Below are 20,443 nucleotides of genomic sequence, written 5' to 3'. Positions count from 1 at the left end.
AGGTCGATCAGAGGTTAACCCCAAATATTTATTTTATTATCCTTTTCGTCGTGGTGATTGGCAAGCACCATGCTAGGCGCGCGATGCATTTATAGAAGCGGCTGGAGAAAAGCTCTTTGTGACGTAAAAGATTGATGCGCGTTTCTTTGCCTCGCTCGAACATTTGGTGTCTATTGCCTTTGTCATCGTGCCATGGAATACGGTCTTAAGGTGACGTTCGGAAGGCAACTGCGGTACTCTTGCGAGACAACTGCTGCAGCCTTGACGCGGGCGCTGTCACTGTAAAATGAGTGACAGATAGAACGTCACTCATTTTATCAAGGAAATTGACAGTGGCAGCGCCAGCAGTAATGACGTTGCAGTTGTCATTCAAATGTACCCTTTCAAAGGTAACAGTAATGCAGCTGCAATCATCCTAAAGTAATCTGTGTACTCGTGTTCATATTCCTACTTTTGAAATACGTAAAGTATTCTAGTTCCTATTTTATTTATGCATTATATTATATTGTTGGAACTATTTAACATGTGAATATATACCTATAAATAGTTCCACTATCCCTCTTCTACCTTCATCATCAGATTAGCTCGATGATTTTAAATGATTGTATTGTGTTATATTGTCATCTATACATGCGGAGTTTCAGATCCTTACGGCTCGGCTATTAGAAAAAGGTTAAATAGACTCGCAAAATTTTATAACATTGCATAGATAGTTACTTACAACTCTTATATACAAGTCAAGTTACTCGTAATATAAGTGTGTTGAAATATTTTCAATGGATTTAATATAATCTGAATAGTCGGAACGGTATATAAAAATCTGAATATTTGATACTCGTAGTTTCAATTCAACCCAGTATTTTATTGTAGTCAATATAAAAAGTAAAGCCTGTTTAAATACTGAATCCTGAGCCTTATTTTCTTTCACATTACGTTTAAAATGGCATAGCAATATCACGCATCGTTTCACACGTCTAATTCGAGTAATTTTCGAGCCCACCGGCCGGGAAAATATGGCGCCGTCGAGGCTTGTATTATTAGTATCGGCATCCTGTGATCAGCACTGCTGTAAGCTGATTAGATGTCGTATTGAAGAAATAATAACCCTATTCACTACGGCAAAGCTAACAGCAAGGTTAACAATTTTAGCAATTTCTTTGTTTCGATTTTGTTGTCGACTGTACTTTTCATTGCATTCGTGCATTAAGTGCATTTTTCGCAAATTTCGTTCCAAGGACTGCGTATTCAGAATGTAATCCCTGCCTTAACAATAGTATTTTTAACAATCATAAAACTATAATTAAAAACCGGCCAAGTGCGAGTCGGACTCGCCCACCGAGGGTTCCGTACTTTTTAGTATTTGTTATTATAGCGGCAACAGAAATACATCATCTGTGAAAATTTCAACTGTCTAGCTATCACGGTTCATGAGATACAGCCTGCTGACAGACAGACGGACAGCGGAGTCTTATTAATAGGGTCCCGTTTTTACCCTTTGGGTACGCAGCCCTAAAAACTAAACTAAAATAAGACTACATAAATCTAAAATAAAAACTATAAATTCAATCTAAAAAAGGCCCGTGCGGCATAGTACCGAAGACGCTGGCAGCATTTCCTCGCTGGATTGTTAAACTAATAATCCAAAAATCCCTGCCTAGGCAACAATATAGGGGCTTTCAAAAAAAGGAGTTCGCACAGCATGTTTTTAAAATGCTGGTAACCCACGCATATTTGGAGTTGCAATCGCCCTTATGTAAAAATTAACTATTATCAGGCCAGCAATAGGCAAGTAACGAAATGTATCAAGTCCTATTTGTGAAACAACTATGTTTCACAAATAGGAATTGATACATTTCGTACTAACCTACAAAGTTCTTTGATGGAGATAATATCTCCTTAGGTAGTTTGTAAAAGTAAGAACCGTTGTTGCTATGTTTCACGAATACATTTTGATACTCGTACACTCCCTAATTAATCATTCATCAGATTTCTTTTGTTATCGTTTTCATCAATATTAATAATCAACATAATAAAATTTTAGCACTCAGTGATTTACTCTAATTACAGTACGTGCACGAAACAACGAAAATTCTCAAATGACAATGGTGAACTGACGTCCCATGGCGCTTTTTGCAATAGGTACGTTCAGTTTAGAAAGCAATAACTTACTTATGGGTTCCAGCAACATACCTCTCTATGGTATTCGTATAAACGCGTGTCTAGAAAATACTCATCAGATTTAAAGAGATGTATGTTCCATTACGGTTCTCGTGACATACACCATTTTGGAATTAATAGAATAGGAATACGCGTGGCTCGCACGAGTCAGTGAGTGAGTCAGTGAGTCGCGAATAACGAGGCAGTGACGTCACGTGACGTCATCACGCTTGACTCCAATTTGAAAGCGCATCGGGCTGTTAAGAGCCTTTCTAACTAGATAAAGCCCAAACCCCACTGCTGCGCACGGTCGAGTTACACACGTGGGTGGAAAAACGCTTCGTATCAAAATGTAGGTAGATACTTCAACAGCAGTGCACGAGCACGCTACGCACGGAATGACGTCACTAATACACGCGTGTCTAGTTCCGAAGTGCCCCCGACGCACACGCTAGCCCATATAACGCATATTATAAATTTGTACAAAGAGTTTATACCATAGGATAGGTACTTACATATTTTAATATTTATATACAGAAGAATCTAATTGCATTGATCATATAAATCTGGGGGCACGGCAGTGCCCCCGCCAAGACGAGCAAAGCGAAGCGCAAGGGCACTACCTACCTTTTCTCGAAGAGCTTCGTCGTTTTTTTGAACCTTCATAACTTGGGTCAGGATTATACCAGATTTTTAGCCCTTAAGGGGGTGAAAAGGGGGATGAAATTTTGTATAGGGGATCAATAACTGCTGAACCGATTCAGTTTCACTATTCATTATTTTTTATTATACAATAGTTCTTGTAGTAACGAAACGGCGAAACCACTATTTTGACTAAGGTGTAGAGTGTGAAGTTAGGGCTTGTAGAGTTAGAAGCTTGGCACTTCTGGTTAATTTCGTCTTGGCAACATTTTACATGAAAATGTTTTGGTGTAAAATTTTCCGAATGTAAACGCACCCTTATTTATTATGTGCTGAACGGTGTCGCAATCAAGGGTTGTCCAAATTATAATGGTGCAGTCGAGTGCCGTGCGACCTGGACAACCCTAGTGTTTGTAGATTGATTGAGTGCTAACCTTGCACATAATTATCTGGAAACGAAACCTACCAATGTTTGCTTCTACTATCCCAAACAGTTAAATGAATATATGAAAGCGTAGTACGAATATCTATGACAACGCATTTTGGGCTGATACAGAACTAAATAATCTGAAAAAGAATTATTACGTAATAAAACTCTTTAGAGCAAGCAAACAAGTTTTTCTTACACATTAAGCGGTAGAATGTCTTACCTACTTAATAAAGCATTACGTTCGATCGACTTTATCCCTAATAAGTATAGAATATTATAAATTGGCATGTTACTGCACCTATGCTCTTACCTCTTCATGCTTAAACCGCTAAACCGATTTAGATGAGGTATGGAGCTAGTTTGAGGCTCGAGGAAGGACATGAGATAGGGTTTACTGATGTTTCGGCGAAAATTACTCGACAAACTTTCAGTTCCCAAACTATTTATCCCATATTTTTAGTTGGGCGTAATTTCGTTTCGCAAATTTACATAATTCAACATAACCTATCCCAACCTAGTACGTCATTTTCATTTCGCAAGTATGGGGTTGGGAAATGAAATGGTTGCGAAGTAAGGTTATGCCAACGATTGGTTTGCCAAATGAAACTTTGGCGAAAAGTTGGTTGCCAAGTAAAATTTGGCGAAATAAATTTCGCCAAAAAGAAAGTACACAATGGGATAGTTTTTATCAATTCTCATCACCATTATCATCATACCAAGTAGACAATCCATCCTAAAGTCGCGGGCAAAAGCTAGTACTTTATAATTACTATTGATAAAATTTGTTGCCGCATTGCTGCCGCGAATAGAACGTTCAGAAATCAGTCACTCATTTTATTAAGAAAATTGTTAGCGACAGCGCACGCGTCATTCGCGTCAACGCCGCAGAAGTAATGCCGCAACAGAAGTGCAGCTGCTGTTTACATCCGAATATCACCTGCAGCGTTATCATGGTCGCCTTTTTGTCACTTGTCATATCATGCGTCACTTTCGCACTTACGTACTTGTTAGAGCGTGACAGGTATGGTGACAAATGATAGACAGCCGTCCATCTTAGCCCCGCTGGTGACGTTCTAAACGTTCTAATATCAACTGCAGCTGCAAAGGTGACAGTGGCGGCGTCGTTGTTGCCGCCGCTGTATCTGTCAATTTCCTTGATAAAATGAGTGACGTTGCCGCGATTATGACGTTTATTCCTACACTCATTTTATCAAGGAAATTGACAGCCGCCGCAACAGTAAATTTAATAAAAAATCTCGATAATGTGACCTATTTGACGTTTCTTGCAGCAATGCAGTAGGCTGCATTACTGCAGCAGTATTGCTGCGCTATACTGCCCGTTGCTGGTCGGATTTTGGATAAAAACACGTAGTATTTGTGCGTAGCTACATATACAAAAATATGGAACAATATTAAATAAACATGACTAGGTACGCAACCAATTCTAATAAATGATATTGCACATCGTACCTAGTGTCTACTGCGTAAATATAGGAACTAACAACGCATTAAGAATTCTTGTGATCGTTTATCATGGCTTTAAATCTCGATTACCATCAGCCAATTAGTTCGGAAATTCATGTTACCTACGAGTATCATTTATACAGGTAGGTATAGGTAGTTATCGGTTATTTTTATACAACGAGATCTGTTTTATAGCTCTATAAAGTGTAAGCTCATAGTAAAATTACAACCACTTATTTGAAAACGCATTGCACTGACATAGGTAGGTATACCAAAATGATTCAAGCAAATAATAAAAAACTCCTTCGCATCGCTGGGGCTAAAAGCTACTCTTCTCTTTTGACGCGACACGATTACGCATCGCGTATCACGATGATGATCATAGACTTTATGATCACAGGCTTGCGATCACGATCACAGGCTTGTTGCGACGCACGTGACTGCCGCGTGCTTCATCACTCAGTGTTCTAATTGATAATTTAGCCCTCATTTTATCCCCTTTTTTGTTCAAGGGGCGAAAGAATTACACTAATTGCTGATGTGTCGCGTGGGAGTATTTGGATTTATTTTAAAGTATGCAGAATATTATATATTAATTATTAGCCTATAAGAGTGTCCCACTGCTGTGTAAAGGCGTCCTCTCTTTCCCGCCATTTGGTCCTAACATCCAATGCACCCTCCCGCCACTCTTTACAAATAACTCGGAATAAATAATATCGAAATTTATAACCGTAGACTTTGTCTCAAATATTGCGAAAGACTAACATAAATAAATAAATATTATAAGAAATAAAATTAATAAATAAATGTTACGGGCCAATCTTACGCAAGTCCCACAGTCAGTTCAATAAGGCTTGTGTTATGGGTTATGGGTTAATAAATACTTAAAAAATAATAAAAACCATCCATTTATTTAAAAGCATAGATTTATAATAAACACGCAAATAAGTGTTCTTATCGGAATTTAAACCTGGGACCTCCAGCTTGGTAGACAGTAGGGTAACTACTAACAAGCGACTGCAACGTCGGAGTGCAGATTCCATACAAGTTACAGTCGGGTTGCAGTCAAGGCTCGGAACTGGATTTTTCTTCATACAAAAAATACCGGTATTATTTACGTTCCTTTTCAATGTGTGGCATATTATTTAATTTTAAATGAGACAATTTAATAATACGAGGTTGCTACCTAAATACATGATTCAGTCCTACGTAAAATAATTAAAAATATTGGGCTATTTCTGATTTTACAAAAAAACCGGTTCCGAGCCCTGGTTGCAGTCCATCTGTACTGGGCGTACTGGCCCTTAGACTTTGCCGCCTCTTCTACTATAACTTTTGAATAATGAAGTGTAGGTACCCCATGTTTGCGCACCCAGTCAAGGTTGTTCCTAGCTTCAAGCGCAAAAGTTTTACTACCCGTAGTATGACATCACACTATTTGAGCTCGTTAATTGATTTCCTATCCTTATCTCATAAAGCCGATAACCTAGCACACCTGCACACTTTTAAATAATCGCTGATTGGTAACAATAACAACAACACTTGCTACTGACTCTGTCAAGATAGAAAAATCAAAAATATTTGACGTTGCTTATGTAACGACTTGCAGATGTCGAATATGATCACAATCACGTAGTTAATGTGGGAATGTGTTAATGTTTAATTTTTAAAATAAGAATTTAGTCACATATGCAAGTTTGATAATTAATTATTTCAGTGTTGTTAAAATAAACAAGCAGACATGCTTTAAAAGTTGCATTTATATGGAAAACATTCGATTCTCCTCATCCTACCCTATTTGCTTCAGAAGATATAAGAATTGGCTGCCTTGACTCGTGCTTGTTAGGATAGGGATAGGCGATAACAATAGTCAAAAAATGTTAGACGATGATAATTATCTTGACGTCATATCTAAATAAAAATAGATAAGATGGATAAAAGATAGAAAATGCGTATGTGTATCACCATTAATTATTTATCGTTTTCGTTCAATCAAGATTAAACATTGTATAAATACTGAAGTGCTGTATGTTGCTCTGAATCGAAAGTTTTTGCTGGTGAGTGTTGTCTTAATATTAAGTACATAATTTGTATTTTCATTAACATTAATGATCCCGTTTGTGATGTGATCTGATTGTGAGCCTTTTCACACTGACCAAAAAAATATTGAATCCAGTTTTTTTTAATTTTCCAAGAACAAATATAATTTATACTTTCTATGGAAATATTTTAATTTGTGTTATTTCGAGTAAATAGTGTAGATACATATTACCGAGGAAAAAAAATCAAAGCCTCCAGTATCCAGAACTAAACACAATAAAACACAGGACACACAACAAAACACACAACACAACACAGCACAACACAAAACACGCTGACACACACAGAAACAACACAACACACATCAAAAACCAACAGAAACAGAGGACGCTGGTTCGATTCCAGCTCTGGACACTGGAGGCTTTGGTTATTTTATCCTACGTATATTATATTTATTTCGGTTTTTTAATTTTATGTTGTATGTTGCACTAACGTTCAGTGTTTCTGTTTGGCCTTATGGTTGACTAGTAGAATAGAACGCCTTTCGGCATTAAGTCGATCATTTGTACTTAAAGTGTATATCTTTGTGCAATGAAGATTATAATAAATTAATAACAAAGATTTATATCAGACCATTTGCGATCCATAGTGTTGTTACGCTGTTACAAAATAAAAATAATACGGGCTTAAAAACTAAGTAAATACCTATAAATACGTAAAGTTTACTATACAAAAGAAAAAGGAAAGGAAATTTGTATTTGTATGTAGAACAATTATACATACAGGGTGATTCAGGAGACGTGAGCAGGATTAAGCCTACTCATCAGTAACTTATAAGCAATTGTTTCGTACCAGTATTAGTGAGATTAACGTAAATGTTTTAGTCGTATTGAAAAAAAAAAGTTATTAATTTATTTACAACATGCATGGTCGCCCTACAATTAGAAAGTACTAAACTACCGATATTCTCTGTCAAATTGAGTGTCATCACTGTCATCAGAGTCTGGTTACTTTTGAAAACTCGTATCTCACTCAAGTTTGACTATAGTGTAAAATACTTTTGAGCGCGAACTGTAGAGATTATATCTATAGATACTAGACGCGTTGTTTCATCCGGTACTATTGATTAGCTGCTGTTGCTTACTTGCTGTCCTGAACCTATGACCTCAGGAATTAAGTCAAATCATTAAAGTTTGCAATAAAAGGGTTACAGTGGCGACTAATTTAATTACTTATTTCTATGCAATTATAAAAGCTAAGTAATTCAATTACAGTAGTTGCAACCGTTTTATTAATGCACATTTTAATATAATTTTGTCAGATTGTTAGAATCTCCTATCAGGAAAGTCTCTCGGATGCTTCTTGGCTTGTCGCGTTAATATAATGCCGAGAAAAGATATGCACTGCCTTTTGCCCTTTGTCTCGTCTTGGCGGGGGCACGGCCGTGCCCCCAGATATTAGCTTGCAGTAATTTCTGGCTGAAATACCTAAAATCTATTCCTTTTTCTCAAATAAGTACTACTTAAATAGTAATTTATTATAGTCGTTAGTTTCTTTGTCTATGTTTAATTAAACCTATTATTATGTTTATTATGTGAATTGTTTCAGCACACACAAATATTAAAAATCACCATGAAGATCATCGTAATTGCTCTTGCTTGCCTGCTGGCAACCGTCAGTGCCCTGCCCAACCAACAGAGCAAGGAACTCGAATTAGCCATCAGTAAATATTTTTACAATAGTACCTTTCTTGATAATGGCATTATGAAAATTATTTTATATTCAATATTTGCACTTTGTTTAATAATTTTGAGGTATATTTATTTAGAATGCGCGTTCAAAATTTGCGAGACTAAATTTACTAGTTGTTTCACCGATGGGCAAAAGCTCTTGACACATTTTTGCGTAAATCCGCTGTTCAATATTCGAGAAAAAAATTCAATAAATAGGTATTTCTTGAACGTGTTATCTTCCGTTTTTTGTCAATTTAATTCCATGATTGCTGTAAAACAATTTGTCTTCGTAACGAGCCAATGACTTAGGTGTTCTAATTAAAGTCGGTTTCTAGGATCTGGAAACACAAGGCTGGTCACTGGTAGCATTGTTTCCGCCATCGAAAACGTGGCGCAGTCCATCCGCGATGCTGGTATGGACCCTCTTGCCATTAATTCAGAAATCGACTATGCCCTGCCGGTGCCTTCGTAAGTTTTTCTAACGTTAATTGTATATTTATATTTAAAAACCAATCCATTGTTTTTCAGTGCAACTTCAGCTCTAAGAGAGAAAAGTTACTTTTGAGACACACAAGCACGATATATATTCACTCTCGCTTGTCTCTAGAATATCTAGCATATTTAGCAGACAGAAGTAAGTACGCTGTTATGGTTACTTCTTGGTAAAACCGCCAAATTACGTAGTAAGTACGTAATTACGTATTCTTCATCTACCTGGACCCGGTAAAAGGGAAAAGCCAAGACGTCGTGAGAGATCACAATCCGTGTGGTCTTACAAAAGTCTATTTATTTAATCGTATGGCGTATAAACATTCTATATTAAATTTGATAATTGTCAAAGTCTATGATGAAGATCGTTCAAATTAGAGGAGGAAAAATTTGAAAGTCAATCCTCCAAACCAGTTGAGGGTATATGTAATGTGTATAAGTGTATATGTAATTAGGCGAAACTTTAAAATGAGCGAAAGAAAGAGATAATAAAATTTGTTCGTATTACAGAACCCATCCTTAATGTGCTTAATGACTGTGCTAATATTTTAAATATAATTTCAATTTATAAACATTATTTCCAGCATCTTCAACGCAAAGATTGCACTGGATGGCTTCCTGTTCAGTGGTCTCAGCAACATCGTCATCAACAGGATGAACTTCGCTTTGTTGACCACTAGGCTGACTTTCAACATTGAACTTCCGGAAGTCTCTACAAGCGTCGGTAAGTTTCCAGATTGTTTGCATAAAGAAAGAAAGAAGAAAGAAAATACATTTATTTAACCCCATAGTACATAAAAAAGAAGAAGATAATCAGACATAAAAAAACATTTGGACGCTAAAATAGGCCTCAACATAATGCCGCGGCAATCCATGGCGCTGATTTTCAGTGGAGACCCGACTTGGTTGCGCAACAGTTGCAAAAATTACGAAAAAACTGGAACAAATATATATCATTTTGCGCTTGACTGTTCTGTTCTGAATGATTGACCTATATAACAGGGATGATTGTACTTAAATTTGTAACAAATGTGCACGACATTTTGATTTGAAGCCGCTTAACGATTTCAGCGAAAGGAATTTCTCATCTCAGGAATGACTTTTTTTGAAATTATTTATTTCAATTTATTTCTTTCTTTATTTCAATCAGCACTAGCAACTCAACATTAGGTGCTTATGAATTTAACGTAAATGAAGTAATGATTAATGAAGTCAAAAATATGACCTCCAACATCATTTGTTTACCCTGTTCACTCGCAATTCAAACTAATATTTCAATGGTTGTTACGGATGTATGTATGCGCTGTGGGGCAGTGTGGTTGTCAATGTCCAATTTTTAGGGTTAATTATTGCAGGGATCGTGCTACATAATTTAAATTTTACTGGAATCATATACATGTTTTTTAACATTTGACCTTGTGCTTACGTTTTAGGTCTTGCTCAGTGGGATGTGAACTTCTTTGATAGGAACTTCAACGGTCTCGTCAGTGGACGGTGAGCAAAGTTTGAAAAAAACCTAACATTCAAAAAAGTCGTGGTAGTCTATTTCTTAACTATTTCCACTTCTTTACTAAAGGATTAAAAGTTCGTATACGTATATAATTATATTCACATCAACGAACTGTGTGGCATCGCATTTTTAAACGTTGTAAATTGAATTTTTTGCTTGTTGATTTGGTTGTTAATATCCTGATTGTTTCTTATCTGCCCTAGTGTTGCTATTAAGAACGTTGTCGTCACCGGCGACGTTCGCGTGAACATTGGCATCATTTCTGGTATCGGCATCAGAAGTATGGAATTGACATTCAGCTTGGGAAGCATTGACGTAAGATTTCTTTTTAACTGCATTATTGTTATTGTGTATTGTATATTGTTGGTTGTTATCCAGAAGTGATATTAAACATTGGCCGAAATGTATTAAATTATTTAGCTAATGACAAATTGACCACTAGTCTGTTCATATTTTATTAGGAATTTGACGTTCATGGTAGTTTCATACTTTCTCTTAGTAAATTGATGCAGAGTTAGATTAGACGGATTCTACTATTAAGCTTGGCCAGAAAGACTATTCTTTCTTATGTTAGTATATCAATATGAGGTTTTTGTTCTTGCTATGCCTAAGGTAAAAGTGAATCGATATAGAACGAGAGTGATCTAGGGGTGGAGGTAGATCCAGTCCACATGAATCCTTAAGTTAAGTCGCGATACAAAACTATCTTTTCAATATTTATTACAGTCTAACCTGAACGTGTTGCTGCAAGGAATGAACCTTTCTCGTAATATCAACACCTACTTGGGCGAGACTATTCCTGGAACCTTCAATGCTTATGGAGTGAGTAACGAATTTTCTGTACAGCAGTTTAAAATTGTCGTACTTGTTATTGGATTCAATGCTATTTTAATGGAAATTTGATTGTACAATCTGTAATACTTTTATTCTACATTTTAAAGACCATTTGTAAACTAGCGAGTTAGCAGTGGCCGATTGGCTAAAGCAGCAAATGCCACGGGCCCCGCGCGTTTGGGGACTTTGGGGCCCCGCGCACCTACGCATTGTGGCCGTAAAAAACCCAAGTATCACTTCGTCCGACAAAATTAAATCAATCCATGGGCCCCGTGATAGAATTTGCTACAGGCCCCGCACTGGCTTAATCTGGCACTGCGAGTTAGCCGAATTTACTGATCCTGTTTATTTTTAAATGCTCGAAAGCTTCTTTTTAGTTCCAAAATCGGTATCACATCAAGTAATAAAGTACAAAATGTCTAGAGCTTTTAGTTTTCGATTTTATTTAGTTATGTTGGTATTGTACAGTGTTTAGGTATAAAGCGTAGAATAATCTCTAACTATTTGTATTTTTATTTACAGAGTGAGATCAACCAACTGATAACTATGGTCGCCCTGGAAGCCGTCGAAAAAATTTTGTAAATAAATAACACATAATTGGACTGAATATACAACTGGGAACAAATCAAATTATTTTATTAAATATTTTTTTGATTTGTGTTTTTAAGTAGTCACACTAGGAAAATATAAACTGAAATAGATGTCATATATTAATAAAAAGGCGTCTTTGACCAACTCTAAGGGCTGCCCTTAGAGTAGGTCAAAGACGCCTGGTCTTAGTTAAGATGGCATAGAGTCAAGAAATTGGGACAGGTTCCGCCGTGGCGGGGTGGCCTAGGGGTTCAAGGCGTTAGCCCGGATTACTAAAGACGTCGGATTGGAGTAGTTTGGACTGAATATTTTAAATTGTTACGAAAAAGGGAATATTTTACATATCGTCGGAGATTAGTGCAATACCGCGCAACTAACAAAGTCAAAAGAGTTCGAAATTCAAACAATGTACAATTGGACCTTACTGCATTTGTTAACCTTTATTTAATAAAAAGAGAAATTTATTATTTAGTAACTATGTCATTACTCGTACAATCCCAATCGTATTTCCTACAAATATCAGTGTTTAAGGTAATTTAAATACTAAGTACTAGGACGTAATAAGATGCATATCCCTATTCAAGGATACCCAATTATATCTCTAGCTGTCTTCGATAATTCGAGAAAAGTAAAACTATAACATAAGTTCCTTTGGGCTCTTAAAGAAGTGACGGGCCCTGCATTGGTAAGGGACAAACATGTGAAATTTTGTGAATGCCACGCCTGGCCACGATATTGCGCGACTGGCTTCAGTTAAGGCGAAAATCATAGGTGGGACCGAAAGGTCCGATCGCTGTGTCTCGCTCCAACCTATGGTTGTCGCCTTAGCCAAACCGAAGGCCATGTCGTGGCCCGCTGGCCACATCATTGTAGGTGTAGGTACTTAGGTTCGACAACGCAACGCGCTTCTAACGTCTCATAAGTTACAAGCGTCCATACCATTTCATTTTATCATCTTGCCAGACCCTATCAACGCTTATTTGCTGGTATCGTGGCATAAAAACCTGACAATAGATTTCACAGAACTAAAAAACCTTATTGTTGACTTCAGATAAAAACATTCACGTAACTAATATCGTAGTAAAACAAATGCCAGCACAAAGAGACCGCTTGATTTTGGTTGAAGTTATTATTGACAAATTAAAATGATAACAACGTTAACGATTATACTGATAAGTTATAATAAGTACCTAGCTACTACACATAATTAAGGCATGATTAATTATAATAATCTATTGATGTTGTTTCGTTTCTAAAATACGCGTAATTATTATTTATTTTGTTATCATTATAGCATTTAGTCACGCACAGACCATACTTAACTCTTAGATTGAACTTGCATAGATTGATTTTGCATAAGTACCATCCGGTGAGAGCGCTTGTTACTGTTCCGTAAAAAATCTTCTAAAACAAAACTTGGGCCTGAAGACGTTAACTTATAAAAAACCGGACAAGTGCGAGTCGGATTCGCCCACCGAGAGTTCCGTACTTTTTAGTATTTGTTCTTATAGCGGCAACAGAAACACATCATCTGTGAAAATTTGAAATGTCTAGCTATCACGGTTCATGAGATACAGCCTGGTGACAGACAGACGGACAGACAGACAAACGGACAGGTGGACAGACGGACAGACGGACAGACGCAACCTCGCAACTCGCTAATAAACTCGCAACCTCGTAATTATGCACGATACTAATACTAAGACTTCTATAAGTTAAAGCTTTCTTTAAGAGTCACACGAACCCACTGCCAAAAGCCGTTCTCAAACAATCGAAGTCACGCACTCATTTTGAAACGTCATGCTTATTAGGTACATGAAAATTGGCATGAACATTGGCGTTGCATACTAATTTTTTGGACCCCGGTATGTCCTTAAAATACGGCCAAAAGAGAGGTAGGGGCACTGTGAATGTCATATCGCGTTGTGTGGTAGGGCACAGCACAGCGGATGTCATTCCAGATCTAGAGCAGACCCCAATTGGGGAAGAACCTCCACCTTACAGAAAACCGCAGCCAAATAACACTAGACTCTACTCATAGTGTTGTGTTCCTGCCGGTGAGTAAGGTTGCCAGAGCTCAACGCGGGTGCGGGGTGTTTGGGTCGGCAACGCGCGTGTAACACCTCTGGAGTTACAGGCGTCCATAGGCTACGGTGAACGCTTACCATCAGGCGGACCGTATGCTTGTTTGTTAGTATAAAAATTGTTCAATAAAGAAAATAGACCGACTAGAAATGTTGTGTGTAAAACTTCTACTCGCTCTAAGGTTCGTGTGAATCTTAAGCAAAACTCCGATTTTAGAACAGGCGACTAAAGGATGACACATGCTAGACCGGGCCGGGGCCGAAGCTTCGTTTTCTATGGAAAGTACCACGTGATCACCGATCAGCCGTCATATAAAATGACGTGTCGGATTGTCGGCCGCCTCGGCGCGGGCCCGGCCCGGTCTAGTGCGAGTCATCTTTTAGGCGACTAGTTAAGGGAACGGTCCAGAAAAAAGTAGGTAGGTACTTTTGAAGTCTCATCTTAAAAGGCAAAGAGAGAAACTAGAAGTTTTCGTTGCGTAAAACCAAAAATTGTTTAATTTCAAAGTACTTAAACGATGTTCGGTAGGTCGGAGTCGAAAGATGCACTCTAATATAATAATAATAATCTAACGTCGTTAAAATAGTATCTGAACATTCTTAAGTTAATGCGCTATATAATTTAGGACACATTTTATTTAAAAAAAATTGTATTCTTCAATTTAGGCATATGACAATAATAAATATGGGTCCTAGCAGAAAGTGTACAAAATGTTTTTTTTGTAGACAATGGGACCGCCGGTTTATTTAATATAATTTCTTACTTTAATCCTAGTGTCGATTCAAGTGGTGTTGGATAAAAAATCCAAAAATTACTTTTTTAGTGGTAGATTTTTCATTAAACGGGTGCCCCGTAGAAAAATATAACTTTGACGAAATAAGAACCACCCTAGTAAGCTTGTATTAAAATTAAATGTTTTTTTATGACTTTTCAATATTGATTTATACAATTCCTTTTTTATTTTTTAAAAAACATCACTGTTTAACCTAAGGTTATTTTGATTGTTATACAAAAATAAGACCAATGAACTGCTTCGCAAACAAAAGCTATAACGTTATCAAAGATGTACCTGATTAATTTATCGTAAATGAAAACATTCTATACATCATCATCTTCCTCGCGTTATCCCGGCATTTTGCCATGGCTCATGGGAGCCTGATGGGGTCTGCTTGACAACTGATCCTAAGAATTGATGTAGGCACTAGTTTTTACGAAAGCGACTGCCATCTGACCTTCCGACTTAGAGGAGCAACTAGGCCTTATTAGGATGAGTCCGGTTTACTCACGACGTTTTCCTTCACCGAAAAGCGACTGATAAATATCAATTGATGTTTCGTACATAAGTTCCGAAAAACTCATTGGTACAAGTCGGGGTTTGAACCCGCGACCTCCGGATTGAAAGTCACACGCTCTTACCGATAGGCCACCAGCGCTTCCTCTAAATCAGGCTAAATATAATAACGTCCCCAATAATCTGTCCCAAGGTCCAATTGAATTTCCTAAAGCCTATAAAGTGGTCCATATAAATTATTTATCAACAGTAAGTCCGTTTTCACATTTCGCAGACCGCAGCGCTGCGCTTCTTTCTTCTTTCCGATAGGATTTCAGAGGATCAAATCTGTCCAGCCATCTGTGGCCGAATCTTTGGTCTGGACATACGGACGCGGCGATTGGTAAATTCGTCAAAATAGGGACAGTGGGATTCCATACTTGTGATGGAGGTAAAATAAAAAAAGCTGTGTACGATGACTAGGGTAATAAACGCTTATATAGAATAATATCTAAGAGACCGAGCTTTGCTCGGAAAACATATAAAAACTCAAAAATGCGTGTTTTCCTAGAGATAAGACCTAACAAGATCGATTTTTGGCCCCCTAAAACCCCCATATAGCAAATTTCATCGAAATCGTTAGTGCCGTTTTCGAGATCCCCGAAATATATATGTAAAAGAAACTGAAGACTAATTTAGGTACCTACTTATCTACTAATGACGGTTTCAATGAAAGGAAACGAAATGTACGATGCTATATTGTGTTAATATCGTTGTTAGGGAAGCTACCCTAAAACAATTTTTTTTCTAGTTTTTATTTGACGACTTTGTCAGCGTAACTGATTTATATATTCGTGCAAAATTTCAGATCTCTACCACTAACGATCAGCAAAGTCGCCGACGGACAGACGAACAGACTGACAAACAGACAGACGGACATGGCTAGAGAGCTTAAATTTTACACCATTTTATAAATCAGTTACGCTGACAAAGTCGTAAAATAGAAACTAGTTTTTTTTCCCCTACATGAAATGTGGGGCTGGGGATGAATTTTTTTTTCGCTTCAACCCTGTAGTGTAGGGTATCGTTGGGTAGGTCTATTAAAACGAATAAGGGTCTTTAAGAACCAAGAATTTTTTGATCGACTTAATCAACTCAACTTCAACTCATCGATCAACTTAATCGATCTGAAAAAAAAAAAAAGTTTTGTTTTCCCCTCTAGTTCCCCTAACTTTTAAACCATGGGTCCAAAAAAGATAAAAAAAATTGTGACAGCTCACTAAAGAGTTAAGGAAAAATATAGCGAACTTGATCGGTCTAGCCATTTTTTAAGTTTTTGCAAATAGTCTATTTTGACGGAAGGGTAACTACGGAACCCTACACTGAGCATGGCCCGACATGCTCTTGGCCGGTTTTTAATGAGATTTTGATATGATTACTCAAAGAGAAAGTGATTTTTTTCGCTAACCAAATAAAAAGTTTATCAACGTTCGTATCTCTAAGTCTCCCGTATTAGAGGTCGTTAAAATTCAATTGTTGCGGTCTCCGCGGGGTCCATCTCACCCCCCTATTGATGTAATAAGTCCATTGAGGACGCATAATTGCAAATCATGGGTTTTGTAGGGGGAAGAATGTGAAATTCAAATTATGTTGTAATAAACTTGTGCTTTGAGGACTCTATTTGCCCCATGTCGGGAAATTTTCAATTGTTAGGGACTCTTCACAGCTGGTGCGGAAAAAATGAAGTACGTAACGATTTAATATAGCTCCTATAATGGGGCTGTAAATAACCCCACTTTTCATGTAGCACCTAGCCAGGACCGGCAATACTTGAATTAGGACTGAGACTATACCTTTAATAAAATAATATGTTCTATCGAGGCTGATTAGAACATACAAATTTACGTTAATTTCATCACATTTTGATATCAGTTGGTGCTCATGGGTGCTGCGAGTAATAAGTAACATGTTCAACAACAGATTCCTTAAGGTGACGTTCGGATTCCGACCGCAGCTGCCCTACTGCAGCCGTATTGCAGCGCGACAATCGTGCCGATTGCATTATTCCCGCAAGTATCAACGATAATGTCGCTGCCCGGATTTGTACTCTCTCTCCCTAACAGCATTTATACGTCGTCAGCGACGTCATTATGAAGCCATAATTATGACGTCGCCAACGTCACTTTGCTACCTGGTAATTGTTGACTGAATTATACCATATTATTGTGGACAATCCTACTTAAAGTGTTTAGGTACCATTAAGTAATACCTACCACCTATTATATAACAGATGTTTAAACTTCCTATAGGTACCCTATGCCTACTCATAATAAAACAAGACATAACAAGCTCTTCAAGACGGAAGACGTTACAAGATTTTATTGGCACCATTAAATGACTGGGCGTAACGACTCATGCAGATTCGGCGATATTGAGGATCGGAATATGGGCGGAAATTAAAATTTGATTGATACTTCACTTTAGTGTTGGGAGACAGATTTTGGTAATGATAATGAAAACCATTAGTCTTATTGAGTTTTTATTGTGGTATTTACGTTTTAATTATACGTCAATACTCTCAGTAAGGAAATACATAGGCATGCCTATTCCGTATTTTTATTAATATTGCATCGGTGGCAAACAAGCATACGGCCCGCCTGATGGTAAGCGGTCACCGTAGCCTATGGACGCCTGCAACTCCAGAGGTATTACACACCCGTTGCCGAGCCTAACAACCCGCACCCTCGTTGAGCTCTGGCAACCTTAGGTAGGTACTCACCGGCAGGGTCTAGTGTTATTTGGCTGCGGTTCCGTATAATATTTCGCTATATTGTCTTTCCCCGGGGTCGTAATTTTCAAGCTTAATGTTATAATCTTATTTGAAAAATTCGTATAATCTTATTTAAAAAGATTATCTTTTAATCGTAAAAGTTAAAATCAGCTTGCCTCAAATTTTTTGCCCATTACATTTTACTACATCTAAAGGCATGGTCACACTAACTGTAAAGGCGCCAGTTGCATAGTAAACGCGCCCTACGCGCTAAATCCGTAAAGCACACTCATTCGCACTCAATGACGCTAAGCAAAACGTCATACATCCCAATCCACCCCTAATTCTATCATTCGTCCCCTTATAGGGATCCTTACTGACGGCTAATACATAAATGATAATCCTCACCGTTAAACAAAAACACATCGCACATTCAACCGTAACACCATCGTCCTAAAACTCCCTGCGCATTTTTTTACATGCATGTTAACTTTGTTTTGCTATATAAAATCAATCCACTAACTGTAGAACTCGTATAAGATAAAATGTGTTTCTGGATAGGGTTCAAGTTATGCTGGTTTGTATGTGTAGGTATCGCATGACATTGACCTAAACATGAGTCATCGGTCAAGAAAAATGTCGGAGAAGTGGCTCATGCATTGCTAAACAGTAGAGACGATGTTGTGTTTGTATATCGGTAACTAGGTACTGCAATAGGTAGGTAGGTATATATATATATCTCTGTCTTCTCCTGAACGATTTCGGCCACAGCGACTGCATTATATGTCTAGGAGCGGGAATTGAGCTGGTCCGGACGCTCGTGCGCCCTCATGTGACTGCAGTATCCAATCTTCGTCTGCAGTGCTCGTCCACATCGAGGGCATGTCAGGACTACAACAGGCAGGCATGTCAACGTAGCGATAGGTTAAGATTGTAGGTGGTCGGGCCTTTATAGCATCTCGCTTACTGTTAAGGTCTACCCTCCTACATACAAATCGTATATATGTATACATACAAATCGTAAACTAAAGTCTTATGTTAAAAAGTGTGTGTCAAACTTAACCACGAACAGCGTCACCACAAGTAATCATGATTTTCTAATATTTTTATATTTAAAACTTCACGAACATTATGAATCATTCATGTCGCTAAGTAAAGTGTCAAAGTGACAAAATTGGAAACCCGATACATCGTCACCCTCAAAAACGGCAGGGGTGGAACAATTATCCAGGGATTATAATAATTCCCCTGCTTAACCTCATTTGTAGGGCTTACGTTTGTTTAACTTTTAGCTTTTTCCTGTTGGAACGACATTCGTCACGGGGTTAGGTGATGTAGAAATATGATACCTATTATGTCCTTGTACACTTCAAAAACTCTGTCAAAGAGAAGGCAGAGGACCGCGAAACATGGAAATTGCTCCACCGACAAGAGACTTGCTCTTAAATATATGATGATGATAATGACAATTCCGCGAACTACTTCGTTCGTTCGTCTATGTTTTGCTTATTCGAATAGACGAACTATTCGAATAAGCAAGCAAAATTTCGATTTTCGTTTTTCGCGGTAGGCACTCTGGTCGTTTATAAGACCAAAAACAGAAGGAGTAGGTTTTCAAGATAAGATTTAATGACCGAGTGAAAGCGAAGGTTTCCGTTTTTGCTTGGGTAAGAATTGTTTCGTATGTCCGGATGTCCTCGTCAACAGGTCGCATTTTTAACCGATTCTCGTGAAATTTGGTAAGCAGTTTCAATAATTATATATAATTTTTTTGTAGATTCAGTTATAAGAAATATTTGTGCCATTTTCAACCAAAAGGGTACTTATTGTCGGTTGTCAATAATGCACTTTTTCCATATAGCTTCAATTTGAAATCAATCTTATCGACAACCGACAATGTGATAATACCTTTTTGTTGAAAACGTCACGTTTTAAAAATGCGGAGTCGTAAGTGTTTGCGAGGTCTATAGCTTACAGGAGCATTAGTTTTATTTTATTAACATGCTTAGGAATTGTATATTATTTCAAGGTTGGTTGTAGAAACGTTCAGATATTTTCCTCTATTTAATTGGTAACATAACTGTACATATTTATGACAGCGGCTGTACGAAAGCATGAACTACGTTGCAATTAGTATAAATAAATCGGGCGTGACATTCGAAACACTCCGCTATCGCGGGCTGCTATCTTCAATCCCACTATAGGGTAATTCACTAATTTGTTATAATTGCGACATAGTCTATGCCACTACCACTATTCCTTGACCCCTATCGGCGTATGAGGGATGTCGTAACGATACGATAGGCACGATATACTGTACTCCGGGGCAAAGACTGCTGCTATATAAATCGCAAGTCAGACCCCATATGGTGTACTGCTATCACCTTTGGGCAGGAGCACCTGAATGCCAGCTTGGACCCTTCGACGA

General features: G+C 37.7%; 2 protein-coding genes across 2 annotated transcripts in view; both read left to right on the top strand.

Annotated features, from left to right (window-relative positions):
• LOC134742853 (uncharacterized) overlaps positions 1–20,443 on the top strand; it is a 273,946-nt gene that overhangs the window by 26,461 nt on the left and 227,042 nt on the right. The window lies entirely within an intron of this gene.
• LOC134742801 (uncharacterized) lies at positions 8,346–11,887 on the top strand. The gene is made up of 7 exons (XM_063675988.1): positions 8,346–8,456; positions 8,802–8,934; positions 9,540–9,679; positions 10,389–10,449; positions 10,669–10,780; positions 11,192–11,287; positions 11,822–11,887. The coding sequence occupies exons 1-7, from the start codon at positions 8,366–8,368 to the stop codon at positions 11,879–11,881; spliced, it is 693 nt and encodes a 230-aa protein (XP_063532058.1). The 5' UTR covers positions 8,346–8,365; the 3' UTR covers positions 11,882–11,887.

The sequence above is a fragment of the Cydia strobilella genome, chromosome 7 (assembly GCF_947568885.1).
Source record: "Cydia strobilella chromosome 7, ilCydStro3.1, whole genome shotgun sequence".
NCBI classification, from domain to species: Eukaryota; Metazoa; Arthropoda; class Insecta; order Lepidoptera; family Tortricidae; genus Cydia; species Cydia strobilella.
The sequence above is the reverse complement of the archived record's forward strand: the minus strand, read 5'-3'. Positions and strand labels throughout refer to the sequence as shown.